Source organism: Chaetomium tenue (assembly GCF_020726465.1).
Source record: "Chaetomium tenue strain MPI-SDFR-AT-0079 chromosome Unknown F5144scaffold_1, whole genome shotgun sequence".
Lineage (NCBI taxonomy): Eukaryota > Fungi > Ascomycota > Sordariomycetes > Sordariales > Chaetomiaceae > Chaetomium > Chaetomium tenue.
Window position 1 is genome coordinate 1,574,810 of NW_027117329.1, and position 25,497 is coordinate 1,600,306.

The 25,497-nt window shown below is 55.8% G+C and overlaps 11 protein-coding genes across 11 annotated transcripts; 5 read left to right on the plus strand and 6 right to left on the minus strand.

Annotated features, from left to right (window-relative positions):
* The first annotated feature begins 139 nt into the window (after nt 1-139).
* F5144DRAFT_20537 (pyridoxal phosphate-dependent transferase) lies at nt 140-2,040 on the plus strand. The gene is made up of 3 exons (XM_066782960.1): nt 140-615; nt 670-1,493; nt 1,553-2,040. The coding sequence occupies exons 1-3, from the start codon at nt 336-338 to the stop codon at nt 1,973-1,975; spliced, it is 1,527 nt and encodes a 508-aa protein (XP_066648035.1). The 5' UTR covers nt 140-335; the 3' UTR covers nt 1,976-2,040.
* A 1,472-nt stretch (nt 2,041-3,512) lies between these two features.
* F5144DRAFT_554004 (uncharacterized protein) lies at nt 3,513-4,660 on the plus strand. Its single transcript, XM_066787830.1, has 2 exons — nt 3,513-3,841; nt 3,917-4,660. The coding sequence occupies exons 1-2, from the start codon at nt 3,737-3,739 to the stop codon at nt 4,445-4,447; spliced, it is 636 nt and encodes a 211-aa protein (XP_066648036.1). The 5' UTR covers nt 3,513-3,736; the 3' UTR covers nt 4,448-4,660.
* A 2,350-nt stretch (nt 4,661-7,010) lies between these two features.
* Nucleotides 7,011-7,586, minus strand: F5144DRAFT_542891 (uncharacterized protein; the record flags this gene model as incomplete). The annotated part of the gene is made up of 4 exons (XM_066787210.1): nt 7,011-7,207; nt 7,261-7,322; nt 7,380-7,418; nt 7,540-7,586. The coding sequence occupies 4 exons, from the start codon at nt 7,584-7,586 to the stop codon at nt 7,011-7,013; spliced, it is 345 nt and encodes a 114-aa protein (XP_066648037.1).
* Nucleotides 7,587-7,830: 244 nt separating this feature from the next.
* On the plus strand, nt 7,831-8,912 carry F5144DRAFT_542892 (uncharacterized protein; the record flags this gene model as incomplete). The annotated part of the gene is made up of 3 exons (XM_066787211.1): nt 7,831-7,956; nt 8,016-8,634; nt 8,692-8,912. The coding sequence occupies 3 exons, from the start codon at nt 7,831-7,833 to the stop codon at nt 8,910-8,912; spliced, it is 966 nt and encodes a 321-aa protein (XP_066648038.1).
* Nucleotides 8,913-11,264: 2,352 nt separating this feature from the next.
* On the minus strand, nt 11,265-13,344 carry F5144DRAFT_588399 (uncharacterized protein; the record flags this gene model as incomplete). The annotated part of the gene is made up of 6 exons (XM_066789921.1): nt 11,265-11,317; nt 11,392-11,451; nt 11,495-11,496; nt 11,605-12,390; nt 12,534-13,123; nt 13,276-13,344. 6 exons carry the CDS (start codon nt 13,342-13,344, stop codon nt 11,265-11,267), a joined length of 1,560 nt encoding a protein of 519 aa, XP_066648039.1.
* A 1,816-nt stretch (nt 13,345-15,160) lies between these two features.
* F5144DRAFT_554021 (FAD dependent oxidoreductase-domain-containing protein) lies at nt 15,161-17,353 on the minus strand. The gene is made up of 3 exons (XM_066787831.1): nt 16,960-17,353; nt 16,697-16,815; nt 15,161-16,606 (listed from the first exon to the last, which is right to left on the minus strand). The coding sequence occupies exons 1-3, from the start codon at nt 17,239-17,241 to the stop codon at nt 15,409-15,411; spliced, it is 1,599 nt and encodes a 532-aa protein (XP_066648040.1). The 5' UTR covers nt 17,242-17,353; the 3' UTR covers nt 15,161-15,408.
* Nucleotides 17,354-17,925: 572 nt separating this feature from the next.
* On the minus strand, nt 17,926-19,311 carry F5144DRAFT_588401 (domain found in IF2B/IF5-domain-containing protein; the record flags this gene model as incomplete). Its single annotated transcript, XM_066789922.1, has 4 exons — nt 17,926-18,025; nt 18,081-18,147; nt 18,204-19,035; nt 19,300-19,311. 4 exons carry the CDS (start codon nt 19,309-19,311, stop codon nt 17,926-17,928), a joined length of 1,011 nt encoding a protein of 336 aa, XP_066648041.1.
* A 653-nt stretch (nt 19,312-19,964) lies between these two features.
* On the plus strand, nt 19,965-20,452 carry F5144DRAFT_597281 (uncharacterized protein; the record flags this gene model as incomplete). Its single annotated transcript, XM_066790859.1, has 2 exons — nt 19,965-20,253; nt 20,349-20,452. The coding sequence occupies 2 exons, from the start codon at nt 19,965-19,967 to the stop codon at nt 20,450-20,452; spliced, it is 393 nt and encodes a 130-aa protein (XP_066648042.1).
* Nucleotides 20,453-20,613: 161 nt separating this feature from the next.
* F5144DRAFT_554055 (marvel domain-containing protein) lies at nt 20,614-21,842 on the minus strand. The gene has a single exon (XM_066787832.1). It carries the CDS (start codon nt 21,479-21,481, stop codon nt 20,972-20,974), a length of 510 nt encoding a protein of 169 aa, XP_066648043.1. The 5' UTR covers nt 21,482-21,842; the 3' UTR covers nt 20,614-20,971.
* A 529-nt stretch (nt 21,843-22,371) lies between these two features.
* F5144DRAFT_554057 (uncharacterized protein) lies at nt 22,372-22,914 on the plus strand. The gene has a single exon (XM_066787833.1). The coding sequence runs from the start codon at nt 22,551-22,553 to the stop codon at nt 22,797-22,799; it is 249 nt and encodes an 82-aa protein (XP_066648044.1). The 5' UTR covers nt 22,372-22,550; the 3' UTR covers nt 22,800-22,914.
* Nucleotides 22,372-25,299, minus strand: F5144DRAFT_635890 (peptide N-acetyl-beta-D-glucosaminyl asparaginase amidase A-domain-containing protein; the record flags this gene model as incomplete). Its single annotated transcript, XM_066792619.1, has 4 exons — nt 22,372-24,327; nt 24,388-24,516; nt 24,637-24,753; nt 24,822-25,299. The coding sequence occupies 4 exons, from the start codon at nt 25,297-25,299 to the stop codon at nt 22,871-22,873; spliced, it is 2,181 nt and encodes a 726-aa protein (XP_066648045.1). The 3' UTR covers nt 22,372-22,870.
* Nucleotides 25,300-25,497: the final 198 nt, after the last annotated feature.

The following is a 25,497-nucleotide window of genomic DNA, read 5'->3' on the forward strand; positions in this document are numbered from 1 at the left end:
GCGTTGGTAAGATATGTACGCTAACACAGTCCCGTCCTGGCAATCCCAGCCGCAAATCGCAAAACTGACCGCTCCTGTCGAGTTCGTCATTCTTGGGCTGACAGCAGACAGAATCCGGCGATTTATGTCCGGGATCGGTAAATAGTGGGGGCATATCCCAATAGAGCCAACCAGAGGCAAGCAAACGACCCCCATTGGCAACTTCTTTGGATGCCAATCCCACCTTTCCCACAGCGGGGAGACCCGCCACAAAACCGATAGCTCCGTTCATCCCGCATTCCAAGCCCAGAACTTTTTCTCCTGGGCATCGCCATCGCCACGAACCCCACGTTATCATGGCCAACATCGCACCATCAGTACTCCGGCAGGCGTCGCGCCTGGCATCGAGGACATCCGTCCCGGCCGTAACGCGGCGCGGCGTTCCGATCTTATCGCGGCCGACGACCGCTGCGGCGCGCAACACCTGCCAGAGGTGTTATGTGACCCAGAGCAAAGCCGACCATGCGCAGGTACAGGTAGACACAGCTATCCGACTAGATAGAGCCGAGCTGGAGAAGGCGGGAGCGACACTCGAGGCTCGGAATGGGTCAACGACGCACGTCAGCCCGATGGCTGGTAAGGCATCGCCGCGCGCAAACCGAGCCGGATAGAGCTAATATCCGAGGCTAGATGTCCTAAAGCAGGCCGTCAAGCTAGACGAAGGCCAACGGCCCATCTACCTCGACATGCAGGCCACAACACCACTGGACCCCCGTGTGCTCGACGCCATGCTTCCATTCTACACCGGTGTATTCGGCAATCCCCACTCGAGGACACACGCCTATGGCTGGGAGAGTGAGCATGCCGTTGAGCAAGCCAGGGAATACATCGCGAAGTTGATCGGCGCGGATCCCAAGGAAATCATCTTCACCAGCGGCGCCACCGAGAGCAACAACATGAGCATCAAGGGCGTGGCCAGGTTCTTCGGTCGGTCAGGGAAGAAGAAGCATATCATCACCACTCAGACCGAGCACAAGTGCGTACTCGACAGCTGCCGGAACCTGCAAGACGAAGGCTTCGAGGTCACCTACCTATCCGTCAACAACAACGGGCTCGTCGACCTGGACAAGCTCAAGGCTGCGATCCGCCCAGAGACGGCGCTTGTTAGCATTATGGCTGTCAACAACGAGATCGGCGTCATCCAACCGATGGCCAAGATCGGTAAGATTTGCCGGGAAAACAAGGTGTTCTTCCATACCGATGCGGCCCAGGCCGTGGGCAAGATCCCGCTTGATGTCAACGCCATGAACGTCGATCTGATGTCTATCTCATCCCACAAAATCTACGGCCCCAAGGGGATAGGCGCGTGCTACGTCCGCCGCCGGCCGAGGGTTAGACTGGAGCCCATCATCAGCGGTGGTGGGCAGGAGCGCGGTCTGCGCAGCGGCACGCTTGCCCCTGCTCTCGTTGTCGGGTTCGGAGAGGCGTGTCGGATTGCGGCGGAAGAGATTCAGGTACGTTTGCGTATTCCCTTTAGCCTACCTCCACCTGAATTGTTGTTAATGGTTTGCAGTATGACCACAAGAGAGTCAAGTATCTCTCGGACCGTCTTCTCAACGGTCTTTTGTCTATGGAACACACCAACCAGAACGGCGACCCCAATCACTTCTACCCCGGCTGCGTGAACGTATCGTTTGCTTACGTCGAGGGCGAGTCCCTTCTCATGGCGCTCAAGGATATTGCGCTATCGTCGGGCAGTGCATGCACATCAGCATCGCTTGAGCCCAGCTACGTGCTGCGGGCGCTTGGCAACAGCGACGAGAACGCCCACTCCAGCATCCGGTTCGGCATCGGTCGGTTCACGACCGAAGCCGAAATCGACTATGTCCTGAAGGCGGTCAAGGAGCGCGTCGGGTTCCTCCGTGAGCTCAGCCCCCTGTGGGAGCTTGTCCAGGAGGGTGTCGACCTCAACACGATCGAGTGGACTCAGCACTAGTTTGGAATTTCAAAGGAGTTTGAAGGGACTTGGTGGGTCGGGCGTGGATTTTGACAGGACATATCACAACGGCGAGCAATGATATTCGGCCGGATCGGGGGCAAGCGAGTAAGCAAGCAAGCAAGCAATCTGTATCATATCATGTAATTTGTTGGCCGACCCAAGAGATGATGAGACCACGATCCATTGCACTTTACTCACCGGTACGAGTGTGACTGACAAGTTTCGGAGACGCCGCATGTCAACAACCACAGAGGCATGATGGCCCGGTGGTGGCAAACACACGGGGGCTCGGGATGCAAACGGCTCGAAAACTGGTCAGAACGAACCCATCCCGTGTCGTCCTCAAGAGATGGTATCACCAAAACTATTGTGTCACCTGCCGCGCTTATGACCTTAGGACGTGTGTCACATCACTAAGGCATCTATTTTCAGCCTCCTATGGTAAGGCTGTGTCTATGCATAGATGTAAGAAGCTCTTTCTGGACTCATGCATGTGAGGTGTTGTTTTAGCCGGGAGGCCTCTGCGAATGTGCGAACCTTTTGGCCGGTCCGGGCCGACGCTGGCAAAGAGTCACCCCTCCCAGTCTGGGATTCAATGGAACGAAGTAACCACGGAATGGTTTCTTTTGTGCTTGGCTACCTATGTTGTCGTGATGCATTGGCCTTTGGTGGGGTGGTGGATGGTTCCGGTCGTGTAACCTCAATAACCTCAGTCCTCGACCCCCGCTTGCCCCGCCGTTTTGGGTCTTCCGCCGTCTTTTTTCCTTCTTGTCGCGAAATACCCTCTCAATTTCTTGATTCCGTTTAATCCCGTCTGTGGAGGGGCTAACATCAATTGAGGTCGCCTTGCATGCATCGCGGGTGGGGTCGCCCAGGGATGCAGGGCTCGAATGTTCTGGAGAATTGTGGCTGTGAATGCCCTCGACACGACGTTAGAGAGGTGGGGGACGGCCCCAGTTCTGGAAGCAACGAGGCTCAATGGAAGTCAATTCGGGACCTCGTAAGTCGACGAGTCTCCAAGCGAATGCACGCATGACTGGATCACCGGTGCATGCGTTGAGGGAGCAAAAGAGAGGCCTTTTTCCAGGTTGAGGGCATTCCCAATTGGATGTCGGTATTTCAAGTCTGCCTTATAAAATACACGTTTTACGCTAGGTATTGAGTGGTTTATTGGCGGTGTCTCGGGCTTCTAGAAGCTTTTGCATGCTCTCCTCCAACAACTCAAGTCGAGTCACAAGTGAATGTGGGCACTGCGGGGAAAGCAACCGGCCCTCGGCGGATTGCGATGTCTTTGCTTTGTATGAGTTGCTATGGCGAGGATGGGGAACCTCATATCGAAGTAGAGTGCGGCGGGTGAATGGTATGCAAGTTCAAACCATCACAGCTGAAATGCTCCATTGCATAGAGGACCTTAATGTGGAATTGACCCTATGAATGGCGACGGTATGTGCACATGTCAAAGTTCATCTCAAAAAATGTGCTTTGATGCGCTGTGCAGGGGTCAGCTATGATGTCATCGCTATGACATCATCACTCTCATGCATCACGAACACCAACATCCAGCAACAATCAGGTATCAGATGTGAACTATGGTGGATTCAATTGCGAGACCATGAAGATATAAGGGCATCTACCTACCTCCAGATCCTCAACATATTCCGCATCATCAAACAACAGCAACAACAACACCACAGCAACCAACACTAAAACAAAACCATCCACTTACTTACACCTTTTCTCAACCACCAAACCATCATCATGTCTGCCAACAACAACACCTCCACTCTCAAGTCCTACGTCGACTCCGCCACCGGCGCCGTACAGAACGCCGCGGGCAGCCTCTTTGGCAGCACCGGCGACGAGGTAAGCACACACACAGGCAACGGCCTTGCACCCCTTGTTACTACCAGTAACGAACGCTAATTCGTACGGCAACAGGCCCAGGGCAAGGTCAAGCAGCAAAAGGCCGAGGCCGAGCACGACGCATCGCACGCCGCGATCAAGGTGCCGGGCGGGACCATCTCCTCGACTGGCGTGGCCAAGGACGACCCCGACCGCTCAGCCGGGTCGTGGAACCAGACGGCCGGGTCCGCCAAGGAATTCCTCGGCGGCGCCATCGGCAGCGAGGTACGTTCTCACTCACTCACTCACTCACCCCCCACCCCCATCGCTAGCCATACTCCCGACGGTCAGACACTTACCACCTCCCGTGTACCACAGAACCTCAAGCAAGCCGGACGCGATCAGAACCGGGCCGGGCAGGAGCAGGAAGCGCGCGGACAGATCAACGACTTCACGTCCGGGGTGGGTGACCGGGTGACGGGTGCCTTGGGCAGCGCCGTGGCGGGCCTGACGGGCGACCGCGCCAAGCAGGAGGAGTACCAGGCCAAGCACGACACGGGCAAGACGCAACAGCGCGGGGCCGAGATCGATATCCAGAAGCAGGCCGAGGCGCGGGACCGGTCGTAGGAGCTTTGAGGACGGAGTCGTGAAAAGAGGGGGGGTTCCCCTGTGGTGGTTTTTTTGTGTGTTTAACTCTTCGTGGGACGGACATGGCGCAGGAAGGATTTTTGTGACTTACCCCTCCGGAGATTTGGAAGGGATTCCAAGGCTCTGAGAGGCCACAGATGCCGGGATGAATAGAGTAGCTTCAGGCAGCAGAATGCGGAATGTCGTGCTACTTTACCAATGATGGATCGTTATGAGGGTGATATCTGTGTGATCAACGGTGATGGTGGGCCTCGGCGGCCGATGGAGAGCGTTATTCTGCCTTGGGTTGAAGGGCCGCCGTCGCCAATTCGCCATAGATGTTTACATCTAGATGAGGCAGGTTGGGAACATGAGACGTCATCTTCGTGCAGAGGCGACTTTGCTGGTGTGTCCCTGTCAGAGGCATGTGACTCAAATTAGATCACCGAAATCGTTGGACGAAGGGGCATCACGGTCAAGGACCAACACCTAGCTTGAAACAACATGTAGGGCTGATATCTCACGATGACGCCAGGTTTCCTGCATATCGGCCGCAGCACGCCGCGCCGTAGCAATGGCGTCTTGAATTCCGGTAGCTAGATGATGACCATCGGGGGCCTCGAACCATGCAGCCCTATCATGTGGCAGAGATGCTCGAAGGAGCCACTGTGGCGTACATACCGTACACGTGTACATACATAGTACGGTAGGAAGATCAATGTTAGTAACTCGGCGTGTCGTTGAAAAAAAGACTGGCGACGATAGGTTGATTTGCGAGGGGGGGCCTCACGCTTGGCCGCCCCCACGATTTGTTGCGATCGCCGACATGGGATTGAACGGGCCAAGACCCTTTTTTTACATGCGGTTAGCCCCCTCTTCCCTGCACGGTTTGTAATGCTTGGTACCTAGGCAGAGACCGCAGAAGGCAGCTAGGCACCATGGGATGATCACGATGGTGTGAGAAGGTAGTTTTCATGTTCCAAGTGCTGATTTGGTATGAAGTCCACCAAAAGATGGTGGTTGTGAACAAATCAAATTTGAGATTTGGGGGTCAGGGGAAAATTGTGGGGATGGGGAGAGGGTCGCATAATCCCTGCGAGTGACAAGCTCCAATCTGCAGGCACTGCACGAGCCACCGCCTGCGGGGGGTATCCATCTTGCATAAGGTGGAGACTTTGCTCCTTCCCGCAGCGGGTCCGATTACCAAATCTCCATCGGTTGTTGCAACTCTGCAATTCGACGACTTCGGTGTTCCCACCCTGATCCGTCTGTACTTGTCAAGCACAATGGCAAAACGGCGGCACTGATGGCGGGATTCGGGCCCCTTGCCATTGAGCCGCCTGCTTGTTGAGCCATCATCATCATCCTTCGAACCGGGGATTTACAAGCTACCAAGCCTCCCTCGGCAACACTTTGCCGCCGTCAGGTGCACAAACGCGCCTGAATTATGGCCCCCAATTAGCCTAACGCTGCAGCATCTCCATAGGCGGTAACTGCATTGGTATGGCCTGGCGGAGTTGTTGTCAAGCTATTGACAGCTGCCATGGGTACCGTCACACCGAGACGAACGAAGCTCTGAGAGAGGAATTGCGCATCTCCGCCCTCCCGTCCGCCACAGTCGCCGGTCGCCAGTCTCGTGCCTTCCCGGATAACGAACTTGGCATCCGATCAGACATCCTGGAACCTGGAAAGTTTGCTTGCATACCAGGTGGTATCGATTGGCCAAAGATTATGTCTTTATTCTTTCTTTTCACAATTTCGTAGCCGTGCGAGTCAACAGCCGAGATTCCAAATTTCAGGTTATTTCCTTCGCTGTGGATGTCGGTGGTAACAACACCCATGTTTATCAGTCGCGGCTCCCGACTAAGTCAACCAAGGTAATCGAATCGTCCTATGATACTTCGTGCCTGCCTCCTCTTTCCTTCCCCAGTTAGGTAGGTACCCAGGTACCTCCTACCTTGGCCATCTCCCACCCCGACAAAAACCCTGCCGATGCGGGCCATGACTCGGCGCAGTCACATTCTCCCCGAGTTTCCGCAGCGTCTCACTAAATTTGGGCTCAACTGTGGCATTTCTGTCCCATAGCCAGCCTTTCTGAAACGCACAATCCAGCACCCTTTTGTTTTGTTTATTTTTTACTTCTCTTCTCTCAACCGGGCGAAGTCGTGTTTGAGAATGCCAACCAATTGCCCCTGCCCGTCTGAAGTGCCGCTTTGCCACGCTCGCCGCTGGCGAAGCCCGGTTCCCAAGACCGCTCTTGTCGGCCCATCTGTAACTAATCTTCTATGTACTTGGTAGATAGGGATTGTGGCTGGTTGGTCAGCTAGAGTGCGTTCGCGGGAGAAACCCACCAACCTGAGGTAGGTATCGAGGTATTCTTCCAACCCCGTGCAAACGGGTGGAATTCCGCTCCTTCGGCTGCCCTTCCCCTTCCGACCCCCGTCCAGAAGGGCCCCCAAATTGCTCCAAACGGCGTCCACACTCACACTTCGGCGACTCGACCCACACAGCGGGAGCCTAGTCCGTTCCACTTTCGCAACGGTATGGTGGTTCACTGCCATGATCAGATGGCCGAATCAGAGTCGCGATATGCCCATTTTCCCCGGTTTCGGGCCGCGGGTGTTGGACGTGACATGCCGTTTTCGTTCATCGGCAGCAGCTTATTCGTGACAGGGTACCGTTCTGAAAGCGCCCCCCCCGGCCGATGCCTGCTGTACCCTCCATTTTCCACCACCGAGACAAGGAATGTCCCCGGGTAGCCTAGGATTCTGGGAAACCCAGGGCCATGGCCAGCGGTACACCATGCGGCACACCTTCAGGGTCTGCATACTGGCTACCGGGATCGGTATTGGTGCCGGTGAGGAATAATAGGTACCTTCCCTCTGCCAGCCCGCAGCCATGTTTAGCATGGGATAATAACCGTTCGACTCACACCTCCCTGTGCCGCTTAGAAGGAAGATTTCGCCTCAACCTGTGTACGTTGCTTGGCACACATTCACACGCCCTAGGATCGAGATGCCTTGCACACTTGGTCCAAGCATGCTCAACACCCCTGCTTCCGTTCTTGTACCAATCGTTAACCCCCAACTTACACTCGTCGTCCTAACCTCTGGTTGCCTTGGGCTACCACCGAGCCCATGACGTGAACTTGAGCCTGCGCCCCTGACCTGTGGCATCTACGGACGGTTCTGCTGTGCCCTCATACCATGATCATCGCCTTCAAGAAGAGACCTCCTCTGAGATATAAGAGTTGCTTTATGACTCCCTTCCGTCCTCAACCGTCCCAGAACACATCGCCATCACCAGCTCTTAAGGACCGCCATCCTCAACCCCTTCGATTCCCAGACTGTCACAACCGCCATCCCTTACCCGCCATCCTCACAATGAAGAATAGATCCAGCCAGCCTGCCATGATGAGAATCGCCATTGCCGGTGCCGGCGGCTTTGCCCAGATCCTGGCCCAGCAGGTCAGCCAGACTGCGCATGCCCTCTTGGTCCTGTCCCGCAACGTCAGTCTACCCTCGTCCTTGGTGTCTTGTTGAGGATCACATTGCTCACTATCTCACAGCCGCACCCCGAGCTCGAGGAATGCTGTCCCGGATGCCAGGTGGCCATCGTCGACTACGACGATGTCGAGAACCTGCGGTACACGCTCCAGGGTGTGGACCTGGTCATCTCCACCATCGCCGGCAACGAGCAGCTCAACCTTATCGACGCTGCACGGCGAGCTCGCGTAAGGGTCTTCGTCCCGTCCGAGTTCGAGGGCGATCTCAGTCACAGGCCGGCGAACGACCCCCTCGACCGCGGCTCGCAGTCGGCCCTTCAGCTCCTGGAGGGCTGGTCACAGTCCAAGTCGCATAGGCTACGCTACACCGTCTTCTCTTGCGGCATATTTATGGAACGCTTTGGCCCAGGTGGTTTACAAACCTACGGAATCGGCGCGGGGAGCGGCATACAGGGCCCAGACGATTATCTGGTCAACCTCCAGGACGCGAGAGCCGAGATTATCCCGGGGAATTCGAGTGGCAGGCCCGTCCGGATCTCCATGACCTCGGTGTATGACGTCGCACAGTTTATTACGGCCGCCCTCGACCTGGGGCTCGACAACTGGCCCAAGGAGTTTAGGATGAGAGGAGATTCGGTGACAGTTCAGGAGTTGGTGGAAACATGTTCCAACGCCCTTGGAGGTTAGTCAAGTCTCTCCTTTCTCCTCTGTCCTGATCGTCATACTAACATTTCTCTAGTTCCCATCAGTCTTGTCACCCGTCACTACCAGGAAGTGGAAGCCCAAGCCGAAGCATGCCAGCAGAGCGGCGACTGGGCGCAGTGGTACTATTTCCAGAGGCTCCTTCAGACAGCCAACGGTCGGTATCACGTCCGTCAGACCAACCTCAACGAAGCTACCCAGGTGCAGCCTCTAACATTTAGGGGGTGGCTGGATAACGTTTGGGCGGCCAGTATCTAACGCACACCCCCCCAGTTTTTCACTTTCCTGGTGTTTTTTCGTACGTCATCTGGTATCATGCGTAACGACTAGGGCACAGCTGTGCCGTGTATTCTTTTCCTGATTTGATATCCCTACCATACCCCTGTTTCCTTTTTTTTTTTTTTTTTTTTGGTTATCAGGGTCACTGTTTTCTTGTTTTCGGTCTGTTTTTACTTTGTACGATCTCAACTATAGCGATAGATAGATGTCTCCTGGTCAAACCAATCCATATTTCCTTGAACCAAAAAAAGGTTTCTCGAAACCTGCCGCAGTACATCCATTCATTCGTGGCTTAACGGGGCACAAGGACCTTGCCTCAGAGGCACCCACCCTGCAGGTCACACACGCTGCATGTTGCATGCCCTCTGACCTGGAGTTCGGCCGAACCCGAATCATATGCCCGCAAAGCCTCCTCGGGAGCTTACGCTGCTTCTCTCGACGGTTGGCGGCTTAAATCCGGCATCTCAAGGATTCCCGGCGTTTGCGTCATTCCGACCACCGTAGCGGCTTTTCGTCGAATTCGTGCCCAACATGTTCTGAAGCTCTTATCTCACACCACCGGGCTCCGACTATGTAGGTGCTCCCCGGCGCGTAATCTCGCCGGTTCGGACCTTTAAGCCGGAGATATGTAATAACGCCGGGCACATGTCTATCCTTACCTGGGCAGGTACATTACGATACGAATTTCGATCCGTAACGAAATACGATACCATACGTACATCTCCCAAAGGTACCTATCCTCTACGCTCCCCCTCCCCTTGAGCCCCAACCCCCCTCTTCACCACCCCCCCCTTCTCCCTGCAGCAACGCAACTGTTCGGGATGGTTACAGCGGCAGATCATGTGATTTTAAAATTGGCCCAGTCCTCCGGCCCGGGTCGACAAGCTTCCACCCCCCAGGGCTATGATTCCTGGCGGTTAGCTACCCTGGGCTGCAGCATCCATCGGCGACCCGTAATTTCTTCACTGGTTACGGCTGTGGTTACCGTGTATTCTAGTTACCTCACTGGGCTCTGTCTGTCGGTGTTGCAACCCCCCAATAGTTTACCCTGGAGTTAACTCCTGTGCGTTCGGTTTGCTCGGTCCCGATCTTCCCCTTGAAATTCCGCTTTCCCGAGTCGCTTACTTACTAAAAACGGAAGGGTGCTGCAAGTTATCTTTTCTGTTCTGTCCCAAAGGGGGGTCGCTTGAAGATGGAAAAAAAAGTCTATACATAGAGTCCCTCGTGACAAATCGAGTTATTAGTCAATGATTTCCACCTTTTCTTTCTCGAGTTTTACCTGACGCGCAAGGCAGGACGCGTGAGCACATCTGCGTTTTTTACCGACGCAATGCGTGTGGCGTTGCCAGTGTGGTGTAACTAACGGCTGGTGTAACGGCGGGTGTACACGTATTACAGGCAGGAATGTGCCCCCCCTGGGGGGAATGCATGCCCAGGCCCGGGGACTCGGGGAGGACGGGGAGGACGGACGGGGGTTCCCGATAGGGCTGGGGATCAGATGAGCTTGTTGTTGGGGTTGTGGTGGCCGATTGCTTGGTGGTGGCGGCAGGGAGGATTCGGCGAAGTCAGGGGTGTTCGTGGCTTGCCCCAAACCCAATCTCGATTCCCAAGCGCGGCGCGCAAGGCTGAGCACAAGGTGGTTTTCCGGGGTTCGTGATGTGTTGTCGTCAAAAGTTGAAACAAGCGCCTAGTGGCTTCGCAGAGCGGGTGCGCTCCTTAGCGTCGTGGGATTCAATCCTGGTTCGGCTTCGCGATTGGTGTTAGGGCGACGGGATGAAACATGCATACATAGAATTGGACGGATTCAAGATGGATTCCGGGCTTGAGGGACAGGAAATATGGGCTCCTTCTTCCCTGCTCGTTATTCAACCATGAATCCTCAACCGCGATCCTTTCTGGAAATACTACAAGGGATTGATTGATGCGCCTCTGGGGCCAGCGTCAGCCGCTCGCTGCTTCCTTGGTGCTGGGGATCGGATAGGAACCAGCTTCGACGAAAACACCGACAGAGAAAAACTGCCGTCTGTTAAAGATCGAGAAACAATGGTAGAGAGCTACCAGGGGCGAAAATAGAGAGAAAATAGTCGCGTCTTGGCCCCCAATACAACACTGCGCCGCCATGACTGGCAGCGCCGGTAACTTGAAACTTCTCGGCATCGCGATGCCACGCAGAACACTTCGAAGACTCTGAAGCCGCAGCCGAACCCATGTTTCAGCGGTCTCAATTGTATCTTTCCGGGCAAAGCCCACTGGGGCAGGGAGGGGCGGGTTGGAGGCTCGACCATGGACCTGGGCCGTTCTGCCGGCGGCGTTGGCACCCGCCAAATCCGTTCAAGTCTTCGTCGTAGAAGTGGCCGATGTGCCGGCGGTGTCGGCATCCCCGTCTTCGCCGTCGTCGTACGTGTAGTTGTATTCTGTAACGATCCATAGACAGAAACGCTCCCATTCGACGACCCACTGCTGTAATCGAGCGGCTTTCGTTCCGGCCCCCACGCTTGCCGCGCGTACGTCGCGCGCCCTTGAACACGGAAAAATAGTTAGCCATCTCTTAACGCCCGAACGGCTGAAAGTGGTGGGTAGTGTCGCAATATCTCCAGGCAGCCGAATATCCTCTCACGGCACTCGCCCGACGAGCTCACGAAGATATGACGAAAGAGGAAGCTGTACGTACCACGTCTCCGCGTCTTGGTCTTCGAAAGCGGCCCAACGGACACTATTCTCGGCTAGTGATCCTAACGTGGCGAGGTCGATGCTATCCCACGCTTGAAATGCATGCCAGAAGATGTTGGTCATCAACGAAGCACCATCCTTTCCCTGCCCGGATGGGATTCCGGAATTGTCGTCGCATAGGGCGCAAGGCACGCCCTGCGCCAACAGGGTCGGGAGGGGGTGGGACATTGCACTGCCTGATGTCAAGTCCAATCCATCGTTGGATACCGGGCAGGTTTCCACCAGAATCCGTTTGTCTTTGACGGCCTCGACCAAGCGTGGATGTTTGTGCAGCGTCACGGCGTTCCCGATTCGTCGTGTTCCGAGGAGCAGAGCATCGAAGAGGTTGCGCTCCGTGGTGGCGTCGTTGTCATTGAGCGATCCTCCCGCGCCGAGGAAGAAGGGGATCTGCACGTCTTCGACGGCGCACTGCTTCCGGAACCAGAACAGCTCAGGGAGCAGGCCTGCCAGCGACCTACCGAGGTTCTCAGGGCCTGCGAGGTCGTATCCGGCCACCAATTGCGGTCGCAGAAGCTTCGTTGATATACAGTTATCGGCGTCCTCGATGATCGACCGTGGATCCTGGCGGCGCGAGGTCGACCACATGACACGGAGTCCCCAGAATCGCCGGCCGGAGTCGGTGGCCTGAAATCTGGCCACCTCTTCTCCAATTGCTTGGAACAGGTGGTCGTGGTCCGGGTCCGACGCCTCTGATCCTTCGCGGTAATAGCCGAATGGAAATGTAAGACTGTTTCCTTGATGTTAGCGGCCGAGCAGTCCTGGCCTCCTTCCACTTTGGCCACCGAGCGTCGCCGTGAAACTGTGGTGGAAGGGGGGAAATAACGTATGGGCCAGGCCCATTTTGCAGACCCGGAAGGATGGTATGCTCACCGGAGCTCGAGCCAGTAGACGCCGTCCTCAACAAGGTTTACCATGAGCCGTTGAAGGAACGCCCGCCAAATGGGCTCATAGTAAATCATGCCGTTGATGGCTTCTGGGCAAGTCAACGGTGTCCCCCGATGCGTCCGGAGATTGGAGTCCTGCGTGGAGTTCATGCACCTCCCCTTGAACCACTCGGCGAATCCCTTTCTGCCTCCCTCGGGATAATCGTCCGCGGCCTTGGAGAGGGCGATGTAGGTGCCGGGGGCGTAGTCGGCGCTCCAGATTGAAGCATCGTCGGTGTTCGTCTTGGCCCTGAACTGGATACGGAAACCCCCTTCATTTCTGGCAGATTGGGTGGCGAGGTTCCCGTCGGGGCATGAAATGCATATGCCCGGCGTGCTCAAGGCAACCTCAAGAAGATGAGAGATGTCGACAAGGGAATGGCAATGGGCGCGGAGCAGTGCACCCTTCGGCATGCGCCTGATTATTTGCCACGATTTTGCCGTCTCCTTGGATGGCGGGGGACCCGGAGATCGTATCTCTTCAAGGCGAATCCTAAATAGGATGTCACGCGCCTTCTTCGCAATGGGTGACAGAGCCTGTTGGAAGGTATAGTCTATCCTGTGGTGGTTAGGAGATGAGCCGGACGGGTGGTGATGCAACAGAGGAAATAGAGAATCGCAGTACCACTCCGGTGTTTCTGTTCCTCGGCTACCAAGGCGCGGCGGCTTTCGAGGTAACTATACATGACCGGGTCCGTCGCCTTGGGAAGTTCGTGGGCGACGAGGTCGGCCCATTCGTCGTCGGTGATCGGTGCCATTTTTTCGAAATTTCGTAGTGTCTCGGCAGTCGATAGTAAAGCCCTGTACTTTTGTTGTCTCTCCCCAATTGAAAGGTCCGGGGGGTTGATGTGATTTTGCCTCTCGAGACTGTCGATTGTTGTGAGGCAATTCCATGTCGGTCGGACATCGTCCGGTGTGTGCGACCCGAACGGCGGCTGCCGGATAGGGTGTTGCAGCAGCTGAAGCGGCTCTTTAGCGGGAGCGCCCCCACTGATCGGATCCGAGAACCGCTGCCGTAGTGTCCGTGATGGGAAGTGCTGACCGACCCGTTCCTGCCTCGCAATAACCCATGGCACCCTAAAATCCTTCTGCACTCGACCATCGATTTCCACCTCTTTTTTTCCCCCACCACTTTTCTTCCTCGTTGGTTTGCTTCATTGTCGGTATCGGTTTGTCGTCGGTGTTTGAAAATCCATAATCGGGACCCGACTCCGGAAGAACCGGTCCCAGGTGTGATATATGATACCGTATTCTGCTGCCTGCGGCGGCACTTGGACCTGCCCTCAGGCAACCACCAATCCTTCGGTGCCGAAACTCAGATCGGGCACGACGAGCGGGGCAAGGAGCCGCAGTGAACTCCAACGGGTTGGCCATGAACGGATTTCGTTTGTTTTCACAGGATCCTTTTATGCTGGCTGAGTCGAGGTTATGAGTTGGGGGCAAATGGGTCAACACAACTTCGGTTGCCCGCTTTCAGCTCTTGCTGATGATGTGAGACTGACATCAAGCCTTTCTACAATTGGTGTAGCGCTTTTTGCAACCCAGAAATCGCCCAGAGGGTTCTTTCGGTACCAGGCTGGTTGTGTTGTGACCCCTGATGGCTGCGCTGTGCATGTCAACACCGTTGTTTCGCCGTAGGAGTGAAGGAGTCGGCACCCCCGAAAGAACATCGCCATCTCCGAAGATTGTCTGGGGTGCCAACGACATACCTCGGCCCTTGGGCAGGGCTGTTTGCGTTTCTGCTACTCCTTGGAATTAAGAGCGTTTGCTTTGCCATGCCGCTGACAGGGCTGCCTCCTAACACGCCATCACTCAGCCAGCTCACTTTTGTTTATGGGGTTTCCGTCGTGCTTTTATCGTTGCCTAATTCTCAGTTGAGAGCTACTCGGCCTGAATAGCCCTTTCTCCATATTGAATTTGAGAGAAACCACACAAGCTATCCCGCCTATTGCATCCCAGACAACTACTTAAACACTTTTTCGAAGGGCAATGGTCAATGTGCAGGCCGCCGGTAGGAGATTGTGACAGAGCATCCGAGGAGCGAAAGGGAATCCAAACCTCATCGGCTGAGACGCGTTGGTGTTTTGGGACGATGAAGGATGAGCTGCATGGAAGGATTTAGCTCGTCAAGGATACACCCGCCCAAGCCCAAACATCAATATGCCTCAATTAGGCACGCTGAAACCCATCACTGATGTTTAATATTATCTTCTTGTCCCCAACCATGATCACTCTTGGGTTCCTGTGAAGTCCGTCCCACACCTACAGGAGAGGAAGAAGGCGACAAGTACGTTAGAACCCCAGGCCAGGTGGTGACAGGTTTCCAGAGGATAAATATTGAACATATCCATTCGCGTCTTCCGATCCTTCGGGAGAGGGGATTTCGGTGGGATGACAACCTCCTCCTCAGGCACAACTGCCAACATAAGCCGGCTCATATTGCTCTCACACAATTACTTGTAACGTCCGGCATCAAACAATTTTCACATACAGTGGATAGCACCTGTTACTATCTGCTGTCTCCAACAAGGCAAACCGTGTCGTTACTTTCCGCCCTGACATGCCACTAATCTGGGTGGAAGTTCCTAGGGGGAAGCCTGGCATCCAACAATCCTTGATGCTGCCCTACTTGTCGACAGGAAGTAAGGAACTTCATTTTGCGGCAAGGCTATTCGTAAACATGGCATCAATCATCTTGTATGTATTAACCTGCGCGACCAGGTGTGCCATAAATAAAACTTGAACTCCTTGCCAACTCGGTCGGACCTAAACAATCCTAACCCACAACATGGATTTCACGGCCCCCAAACCCATCCCCGGCTTCATACCCCCTTTTCATCATTGTGCGTGCTGGAGTCACCAATAAGCGCTGCAAGATTCGTGGCCTCCCAGCCCTCTGTTAAATGCGGCAGTCCTCTCGCCCTCACCACCCGCTCCTCATCCAGCGCAAACTCCCTAGGAAACCTCACCTCACCCTCTCCCACAGTCGCTTCCGCACTCCCCGCCGTCATCTGCCTCACCACCTCCCGCGCAGACAACGCCGCGGCGGGCATCCCATGCCCCGTATACCCAGCGCAAATCCACAACCCCCCCTCAGGCCCGCCACCGCCCAAACTCTCCGGAACCGCCCCCACCCAGGCGTGATGGTCCCGACTAAATCCCATAACGCCGGTCCACTCAAACGACGCCTCCAACTCCCCCTCAGCCACTCCCTTCCTCTGCCCGTCCACACCCAAATCAGGCGTCAGATCCAACGGCGGAGCCAGCTCCCGCCTCAAATACCGCGCAACATCCTCCTCAACCTCGTCATCCCGCCACTCACCGACACCCATACCGCGCGCCAACCGCCGGCCGCCGCCATAAATCAGCTCACCCGACGGGAGGGGCCGCTGCACGAGATAGTCGTCGCGGGGCGCGGCGACGGCAGCGGCGGGGCCAGCCGACGCGGCAAAGGTGTAGGCGTGGGTTAGTTTGGCGGGGAGGCTGCTGGACGGGGCGGATTCCGATTCCGATTCCGATTCCAATTCCGACCTGGGGGGTAGGATCGCGCCGATCTGGCCGCGCGTGGGCACGATCAGGTCCGAGAAGGCGGGTAGGAGGTGCGAGGTGTAGCCGTTGGTGGCGAGTAGTACTTGGCGGGCGGTGATCTTGCCGCGGGGGGTGGTGAGGGTCCAGCCGGGGCCGGATTCGACGCGGGAGAGGGAGGTGACGGGGGTGTTGGTTTGGAGGTTGAAGCTGGGGGCGGGGTGGTTGGAGATGAGGCGCTCGAGGATGGCGGCGACGAGCTTGTAGGGCCAGAGGGAGGCGGCCTTTTTCTGGATGACGACGCCTTGGGCGGAGGGGACGCGGAGGGAGGCGAGGGTTTGCTTCTCCCCTGTGGCAGAGGTCGTGTCTGATGGGTAGACTACCTCGAGTTGAGCGGCGAGTTCGGGGTGGCTTTGCTGTAATCCATGTACGTCGGCTGCCGCGAGCTCAAACATGTCCTTGGAGAGGAAGGCGTGGACGCCAGAGAGGCTCACCCTGCTGCGGTCAGCACCTCACCTCAGAGCAGCGTATACCCAACGAGACTACTCGAACAAGGTAGATAGTTACAGGGGGAAACAAACATACCAATCGCAGTCTACATCTTCCTCCTTGGCAAACCTCTCCATGAAGTCAAACACCTTCAACTCAAACGCTGCCACAGCAGGCACCGAACCATACACCAACGGTTGGCAATGCCCTCCATTCTGTCCATCCAGCAATCAGCCGACCAAACAACACCAGACCTCTGAACTCAAACCAACAAGCCCAGCCAACCCAAAGTCCCAACTAGACAACACACACACCCGAAGAGCACAAAATAAGAAGCAAAAACAAGAAAAAAGACTCACCCGCCCAGTAGCACCCGAACAAGCCTCCCTCGCCTCCAACATCACCACACTCCCCCCACCACCAGCCTCCTTCAAAAACCTCGCCGCGAACGCCCCCGTGATCCCGCTGCCCACCACCACCACATCAGCAGTAGCAGGAAAATCCGGCGTGCCACGGTGGCCGAGCAGGATGGGCGAGGGGTCGCGCAGCCAGTAGGAGGTGGAGGGGTTGCGCGAGGGCAGGCCGGCGGGGGGGAGGGTGATTGTGCCGGTTGTGCCGGTGGGGGCTTTGCGGATGGTCATTTTGTTTTCTTTGTGTTTTCTGGTTTTTTGTCTCTGTTTAAGGAGGGGCTGGGGTGTTGTTGTGTTTGTTGTGTGGTTGGGGATGCAGCTTGTGCGGTGTTAGTGTGTTGTGTGAACTTAAACTAATCAAAAAGAGGGGAGATATATATCCCGGCTCGAGACCCAATGAGTTGGTGCAAGATGGATTGGTAAACACCCACCCCACTTTGTTTCACGAAGTATCTGTCAGCATCCAGCACCGGGAGCAACAAGTCAGGCTTCACATAAGAATCAGTAACCGCTGTGTACAAACTTTTCGCTAACTGCCAATCTGGTCTGGCGATACAAACCCTGCCAGAACGCAGCCACTACAAACAGTATAGCCCGTCTTCATCTTGTTCGGCCGTCGGGTTGAGAGAAACACCGCCTTTCCTCCTTTTTCCGCGTCCAGATGCTCACCATGCCGCCGATGAACCTATACCCGTCCCTTCTGCAGCATGCCAGATAACCGGTCCCCCCCTCCCAAATCCCAAATGAGCCCGTCGTCACATCGTCACACGATCGTGTCCCAGGGCCTGCCACCGAGAGCTAAGAAAGGCAGAAATGACCCTAACAGCGCTGTAGAACCTAACCCCCCTCTAGACAGAGTAGATAGGAACCGAAAAAGAAACGCCGAAAAGTAGGAAGGCATCAAGGTGGAAAACCTTAGACCTTCATCTTCCTTCTCTTTCCGACCTGGGCCGAGAAACCCGTCTTGATAGCCTGGACGGAACGACGAGAGCCGCAAGAGTTGCAAGTGATGAAGCTAGTCGATGTTAGAAGATGATCTTATGATAAAAATTAGAGCAAGGGGTACATACTAAAGACGGTTCTCGCCCTTGGACAGTTCCGTGTTGGGAGACCGGCACGTCTTGCATGTTACATATTCTAGATTTCTGGTCAGCATCCTGGCAAACAAGTAGTCGTGGGGTTAAACGGCATACCTATAATGTACGTGCGCAGAACGTTCTCGATCTGCTTCTGTTGGAACCTGCCCTTGATGACCAGCCGCCTGCTGCCGTCCACACTGCCGCTGGTACCCAATTCGGCGAACAGGTAGGCGGTAACGTGCTCATCCGCTCTCTTCATGCGCTTGCAGATTTCGGGCAGGTTCGCGAAGATGGTCTTCTTGTTTCCTTCGCGGAGACACTGCGGCGGCGGGATCTTGTACGAGCGGGTGCCGGTCGAGGCGTGGTCGGGGTTCTTCTGCGCTAGCAGGGCGAAGAAGCGGGAGAGGAGCGGGTCGTAGTTGATGGTGCGCGACTCGTTGTGCCCCCAGATACCGGTGCCCTTGTCCATATCACCCTCCTGCACACCCTCGTCAGCGGCGGCCTCGGCGCCCTCGCCACCCTCGAGGTTCAGCGCCTCGAGCTTCTTGGCGAACTCGTCCTCCTCCTTGGGCGCCTTCTTCTTCTTTTTCTTCTTCATCGACAAGTCGATCGCCTCCTCGTCGCCGGCGACAGCGCCACTGTCGGCCCCCTCGTCGTCGTCCTTCTTGACCTTCTTCTTCTTCTTCTTCATGAGCGAGAGGTCGAGGCCATCGGCGTTGATGTCGGCGGCCGGGGCAGCGTCGTCTGCGGGTGCTGAAGAGGCATCAGTAAACGCCCCGAGTGCGGCGGAAAGAGGCGGCGTACGGGGTGTGTGCGACATGGCTGTGTCTTTGGTATCGTCGTTTGGTGTCGCAATCATGGTCACGCTGCCGTCGGCGTCCACTACTAGTTTCTCTTCTGTAAATGCAACCGACTTGCGCGAGGCCCGCCTTTGGATCGTAGGTTCCTGTTGGGAGTGAGTCAGTGTCGGGATTCTTAGGTTGGGTTCAAAATTCCGGTGTGCAAAGACGGACAATTGTGCTTCGAGGAAGACTCCCGAGGAAAGCAGCGGGGTTGAAATTCGGAAACTCTGAAAGAGAGGGCAGAAGAGGGAATCCCGCGGAGATAAAGTGTTGAGACTTTGGAGGTGCGGTATGTGGTTGTGTGACAGAAAGAAGTTGGTCGTCTGGGGGAGGGGAAAACTGACTGAGGGTTACCAAATAAAACTTACTTCAGTGGTCATCTTTTTGGCCACCCTTGTGCTTCTCAAGTCTCTCACTCCACCGGCTTCTTCGTGTCTAGGCCGCGTGTGTATCGATCGGTATTCGGCACTTTGTGGTGGATATGGTAGCCGACAAGTCTTGGCAAGACCTCTTCTATTTTATGGTGCTTGCACGGCGATATTATCTTCGTGTTTGAACAAAAATGTTGTCGTCCGATCAAGTGGGAGCCTTCATCCACATGACGTTGGCCTTCCTCCCACGGTGACTCAGTGACTCAGTCCCACGATCACCTGACAAGCGGGGGATCTTTTCCAACACTGGCCACTCACACGCCACCCCAGCAGCTCCCCCACTACAGCCACGGTGCCGACTCGCAACGCACACACCGGCTGCCGGGTTCAGTGGAACTGCTTTGCCCAAGCACCAAGCAAACAACAACTCTTTGACCTTGGCTCGGCCATCCGTCAGCAAGAGGGGCTCCGACAAAAACTCCGGCAGCTCCCACTCCCGATAGAAGTCGATGCCGGCACCCGACTAAGCCGCTTTCTCCATCCCGCCCGAATCAATTATCCTCGAGTTACCGACCCCGAATTCGACCCCGAACCAGCTTTTGCCTACCCCCCACAGCGTGATCCCCCCACCAGCTCACCTTGACACCTCGACACCGCCCACCATGTCCGACATGTCCGACATGTCCTCCTCCGACATAATAATGACGCCCTCCGCAACGTCCTCCTACATCCTCCCGGACGCATCGCGGTCCTCCTCCCCCGATGGCAGCCGGGACGAGGATGTAGACTCGCTCTCGTCGATCTCCACTAGCATCCTCGATTCGGATTCCTCCGACCTCTCGGACGCGCAGCGGGAATGGGAGGCCAGCTTGGAGCAGCTGCAGCTCCTGCTGACCATGATCGTCATGCCGTTCGCGGGGAAGTTCCTGGGGCGGAAGTTTGCGTACTGGAGTAGGTGTCCTCGGTCTTTTCCTCCCGCCCCCCTGTGCTCAGGGTGGATAGTGGAAAGAGAATTGCTTGCTGACCTGTCCTCTTTTGTTCTGCAGGCTGGGCGAGGTACATGGAATGGATGCACAACGTCGAGATCCGGTGGACAAGCAAGGGGGCATTCAATGCCGCCGGCGCCGCCGAGGCTGCGGCATCGTTATGACTGGGGGGATTTACCGGCTGGGAGGAGCCATGAGTACATATCGGCATATCGGTTAGAGCCTGTCTTGTGGGAGCGGTACATATTGCCATGGCGTTACGGATTTGGGGATGGTATATGCAAGCATTTGGTTCCATGACGGATACATCACCTGCCTGCTGGGTTTTGAAATGCTTGGATAAAAATTGGTCTTAGTTCTTGCGTTGTACTCTGTCAGGAAAACGAGCTAAAAACAAGACAGACAGTCAACTATCTTGACGGGGTATGCTACTTCCACAAAAGCCACCATTGATCTTATCCGTAACGCAGGCCGATACAAACCCTCCCAGACATATACCCATTAAAATAAGTAGTTCCCGTACCCCATCCGTAATCAGCCATAACCTCATAGCCCATCCATCATACACATCAATCCTTGTCCATTATTACCCATACCCGTACCCAAGCCTGCCTACCCAAGCCTTGATACCCATCCCAACCCCCACCCTTTTCCCGAACCTCCAAACCAGCCAAGCCCATGCCTCATACCCTAACCTGCGACATAGTGGGCCCCGACCGGATGCTCCCACCACCACGACGGAAACCAAGGAAGCTCAAAACCAGCGCCGCCGCAAACGTCGCAAACAAGAACCACATAAAAACCGTGCTAGCCTGCACCTCACGACAACGCTTATGATCGTCCCCACTCCCATACGCGATCCAGTCGCCCGGCTGTTTGCTCGTGTCGGCGCAGTTGACGACCTTCAGCTTGGCGGCCAGTACGACGGCGCCGATGAAGGTGAAGAGGGTGGCCAGGGCGTCCGCGCCGAGGTGGACGAGCAAGGGGAGGGCGATGCGCTCGACGAGGCCCGTGGCGAGGCCGAGGAGGGCTGCGAGCCAGGAGAGGACCACGACGAACATGGAGAAGTTGATGGCGGCGGTGGCGGAGCCGGCGGCGTGTAGGTTGTTTGCGATGATGTTGCCGATGAGGCCGGTGAGGATGATGATGAAGAGGAGCTGGGTCGCTCGGAGGATGAGTTGTATCCTTTCCATGGCGGCGGTTGGGGTCGGGGTGGAAGGAGGTTTGTCAAGGTGGCGGGGTTCGTTTCTGGTGGGGAGATGCGCCGACGGGGAGTTTTGTTGGATATGTGGTTTATGGAAGCTTGTTGATCTTTGCGACTTCTGTGACTCTGCTGAAGAAGGTACTTGGAGAGAGACAGACTATGTTCTGCTACCTTGGCAATGTTGGTGATGTGGGTGAAGGTTGCTTCTTTGTGGAGAGTAGCAAGTTGAACAGGGGAAGACGGCACAAGGGTGTATGGAGGGGAACCTGCTGGCTTTTACTGTTCCTGGTCTGCTGTACAATGGCGTCGGAGTGTTTTTACAAACTGGTACATACACTAGAAGACGGTTGGCAAGGGAGCACCTTGGGAACCACCCCAAATGTATGCACACTCGGGTGGGAAAGAAGGAAAGTGGGTCTATGACGGAAGTTGTGGGACCCGGTCGCCCAAGCTTCCATCTTCTTTTGTCCGCAGGGCCCCCGATTGGCCGACTTGCCCCTTGTTCTTTGTGCAGCCGCTGAAATCAGACCATTGGAGACCCAACTCGGCTTGCTGCAGTGCCGTAGTTTCTGACCCAACGAACCTTCGCTGATGTTTCGATCATGGGCTGAGGGGCTCCAGAACAATGGCGCACTATCCACTTGTTGTTGTCTGGGCGGTTGGCAGGGGATCAGGGTGGCAGATGCCAAGTTTGTTCTGATCGCCCTCTGCAAGCGCTAACAAGGTTAGACCAATCGTTGATTTGCAAGAACCTGGTCCCCAAACGATTTGTTGACCCACCCACACAGCCCCACGCGATGCTTGGCCCGGCAACGATCGTGCATGAGTGACTGCCGTGCGGCGCCTGGTGCTGTGAAACGCCGTTTCCAAAGTTACCAACCGCCCTCTCGGAGCCAACAACAGTCTGAACAATGCGAAACAGAGCGGATTTGCTGGCGGTTCCGCAGACAGAAATAGAGTTACCTATCCAAGCATCTTACGGTACAACTCTGACTGGCCTTAAACTGGCCATTTGTGGGTTTGATGGATTCTAAGTGTTTCACGTAGCATGCTGCTGCATGAGCGAGCCATGTGTGGCAATATTATTCATATACGGCGGGGCCTCGTCCTGGTATGTTCCTGGTCTAGTAGAAGCGTCGAAGCAAATGGGATCAAAACCACCGTCTGAAATCACTTCGTCATTCCTAAGGATGACTTTCTCATACAGGTACGGACGGGGAAGTAACATGTTCTGGTTAAACACTGAATTCATAGTCCACAAGTCGTTGCGCACCCATTCAAACCGTTTCGCAACACTTGCACAGTGAGCGGCTACAAACACAGAGCACAACGATTGAATTTGCAACCGCCATACCAAAACCACACCCTCACGCCCCCCCTAAGCATACTCCGTCGCCGTAACATCCAACACCCCCTTCCCACCCTTACCACCCTTCCCACCCTTACCACCCTTCCCACCTCCCCCTATCTCCCTCCCTTCCATCCGCTTCACATCTCCCACCACCGTCCCATTCACAGCCTCGACCTCCCTAAAATACAACTCCTCACCCTCCCCCCGCTTCCCACCCTCAACCCCTTCGGCACCCTCAGCCCCATCAACCCCCTCAACCACCTCACCACCCTCCTCAACCACAAACCGAAACCTCTGCCTTGCGTCGCCCCACCCATTACTCACCTTCCCATCCCCACTCTGCCGAAACTCCGCCGTGCCCTCCTTAAAGCTCTGCAAGTGACTGACCAGCCCACGCCCGCCATACCGCTTCGCAAACGCCTCCAGGCCCGTGGGAAACACGCTCGCGCCCGACACGATGGCCTCCTTGCCCTGGCTCAAGTACGCCCAGATGGACAGGTTGCCCTGGGGCGAGACGGCGTACGACGAGTTGCAGAAGATAGAGTGCTCGTAGGCGGCGCGGTAGTGCGTAGATGGGGTGTGCAGCGTGTCGAGGCCGATGATGCTGAGGTCGTTGACCTGGTTGAAGCCGAAGGCGGTGACGTGGCCTTGGTTGGTGTAGTGCAGGCCTTGTATCCATGAGGCTGAGTTTGAGGCGATGCGTAGGGCGCGCTGGACGGAGGTGGTGTAGGTGAGGGTTTCGTTGTTTGTGGTGCCGTTGGTGGTAGAGGTGGTGACGGCGCGGGTGATGGCGATGGTGGGTGGGGGCTGGTTGATAATGGGGATTTCGCCGCGTGTGATGGATGAGGGATCTTCGTCGAGCCAGAGGAAGATCTTGCCGGTTACGTACCAGCTTTCGTTGACCGTGTCGGTGAGCGAGGCCGTAGTGCCATCGCCGGTATTGTTGAGGCCGGCTACGCGGATGGTGAAGGTGTGCTCATGGCCGTCGCAGAGCAGGCCTAAGAATGGCGTAATGTCTATCTCGTGCTCGCGGAGGTCAAACGCATGGGTACCGACAATAGGCCGGTGTAGCGAGGGGACCACTCCACCGGTGAAGATGACCGGGAAGGGCCATTGGACTCCGGCAAGTCTACCATCGATGAGCACTTGGACTTCGCGGAAGGGACCGAGACCCGGAAGCTTGCCCGCAGTGGCGTTGAAGGTGTAGACGTCGCTCTGCAGAACGTTACTCCACCAAAACTCCTCCTCGCTTGTCTGGCCGTTGGCTGAGACGGAGAAAACGGCACGGCGAATGTTGCGCGGGAGGCTGATCGTATTTGTCGCGTTCTCAGACGGCAATGTGAACCGGCTTATCGAGTCGTTTGCCCCTTGACGTGCTGAGATCGGAATGATCAAGTCACTTGGTGGTGCCTGATCTGTTTTAACATGGTCGTTGTAGAAGATGGCGGTCATAGTGGTATTAAAGATGCCAGTATACTTGTCGTCTATTGCAAGTAAGCAAGTACTCCCGGAATTCAACGACGCAGAAGGGAACTCCAACGGACCGATCAGGTTGCCAAGATCAAATATGACCCTCTGGGGGGATTTCCAAAAGTACAGGTAATGGGTCATATCTTTGAGGTAAATCCAACTGATACCTGGGGGGGGCGTGGGCTCGGCTGTAGATGTCCTCCCTGTTGTTTCAATGGTTAGTTTGCTTCCAGAGAAATGGCGAGGTAGATAGGCATTTAACAAGAATGACGATAGTTTTCGGGAACCAGAGTGATACGGTTTAGCTCCGCTGCAAGACTTACAGACTTCAGTGTCGCCAAGATACATGATGGCAAGCCTGTCAAACTGCCGGCCCTGGCTTACGACGCTAAAGTTAAGCACCACTCGATTAAACTCGCAATCAGGCGGGATGTAGTCCCCTAGAAGTAGCACGGCGAAGTTAGGGCCGGGATAGACGGGATACACAGACTACTCGAGGCAGGCTCACCCACGAACGGGGCATTGTAGCTCCAGGCAAAGTCATGGCGCATCAACAGGACGGTGCACAGCTCAGGTGAGTAGTCTTCTCCATGGCGAGTCGAACCGTCGCTCTCGGCGGGGCCGCCGGGCATCAAAACTGGCTGAGCAACCTCAAAGGTTTTAAGGACGGTCTTGTTCGGTGCTGCAGCCGAGGTAGTAGCCGTCGTCTCCTGAGCATTGGCTGGTGACCGACTGTTGATAGCCTCGTGAGATACTAGCCCCGGGCGAGCATGATGGTATTGTGGTACGCCGTGGCTTATGAAGAGTGAAGTTGCGGCAGAGCATCGACGGGATGTCACTCCAATTGAGAAAACGACGATCGCGCCGAGGCAGATAGCTACCCAGTGCCAAACGCGTCGCTTTGGGGTTCCCTCATTTGACGGCAGCAGATCATATTTGTCATCGTCCGTGAGAAAGGCGCGCTTCTCGGGATCCGATGAAGCCATGGCGAATCGACGATGGAACGGGAACGATAGTCACGAGTTGTTGATCAACCAGTGCAATCGCGATCGAGGAGGCCCATGGAACGAGGGAAGGAGACGTTCGCAAAAGGCAACAAACGATCAGAGGGCGCACCGAGATTGAATGACGGCCGTAGGGTGCCGGGGAGTGCAACCCAGGCCCTCAATTAGAACGAACGGAAG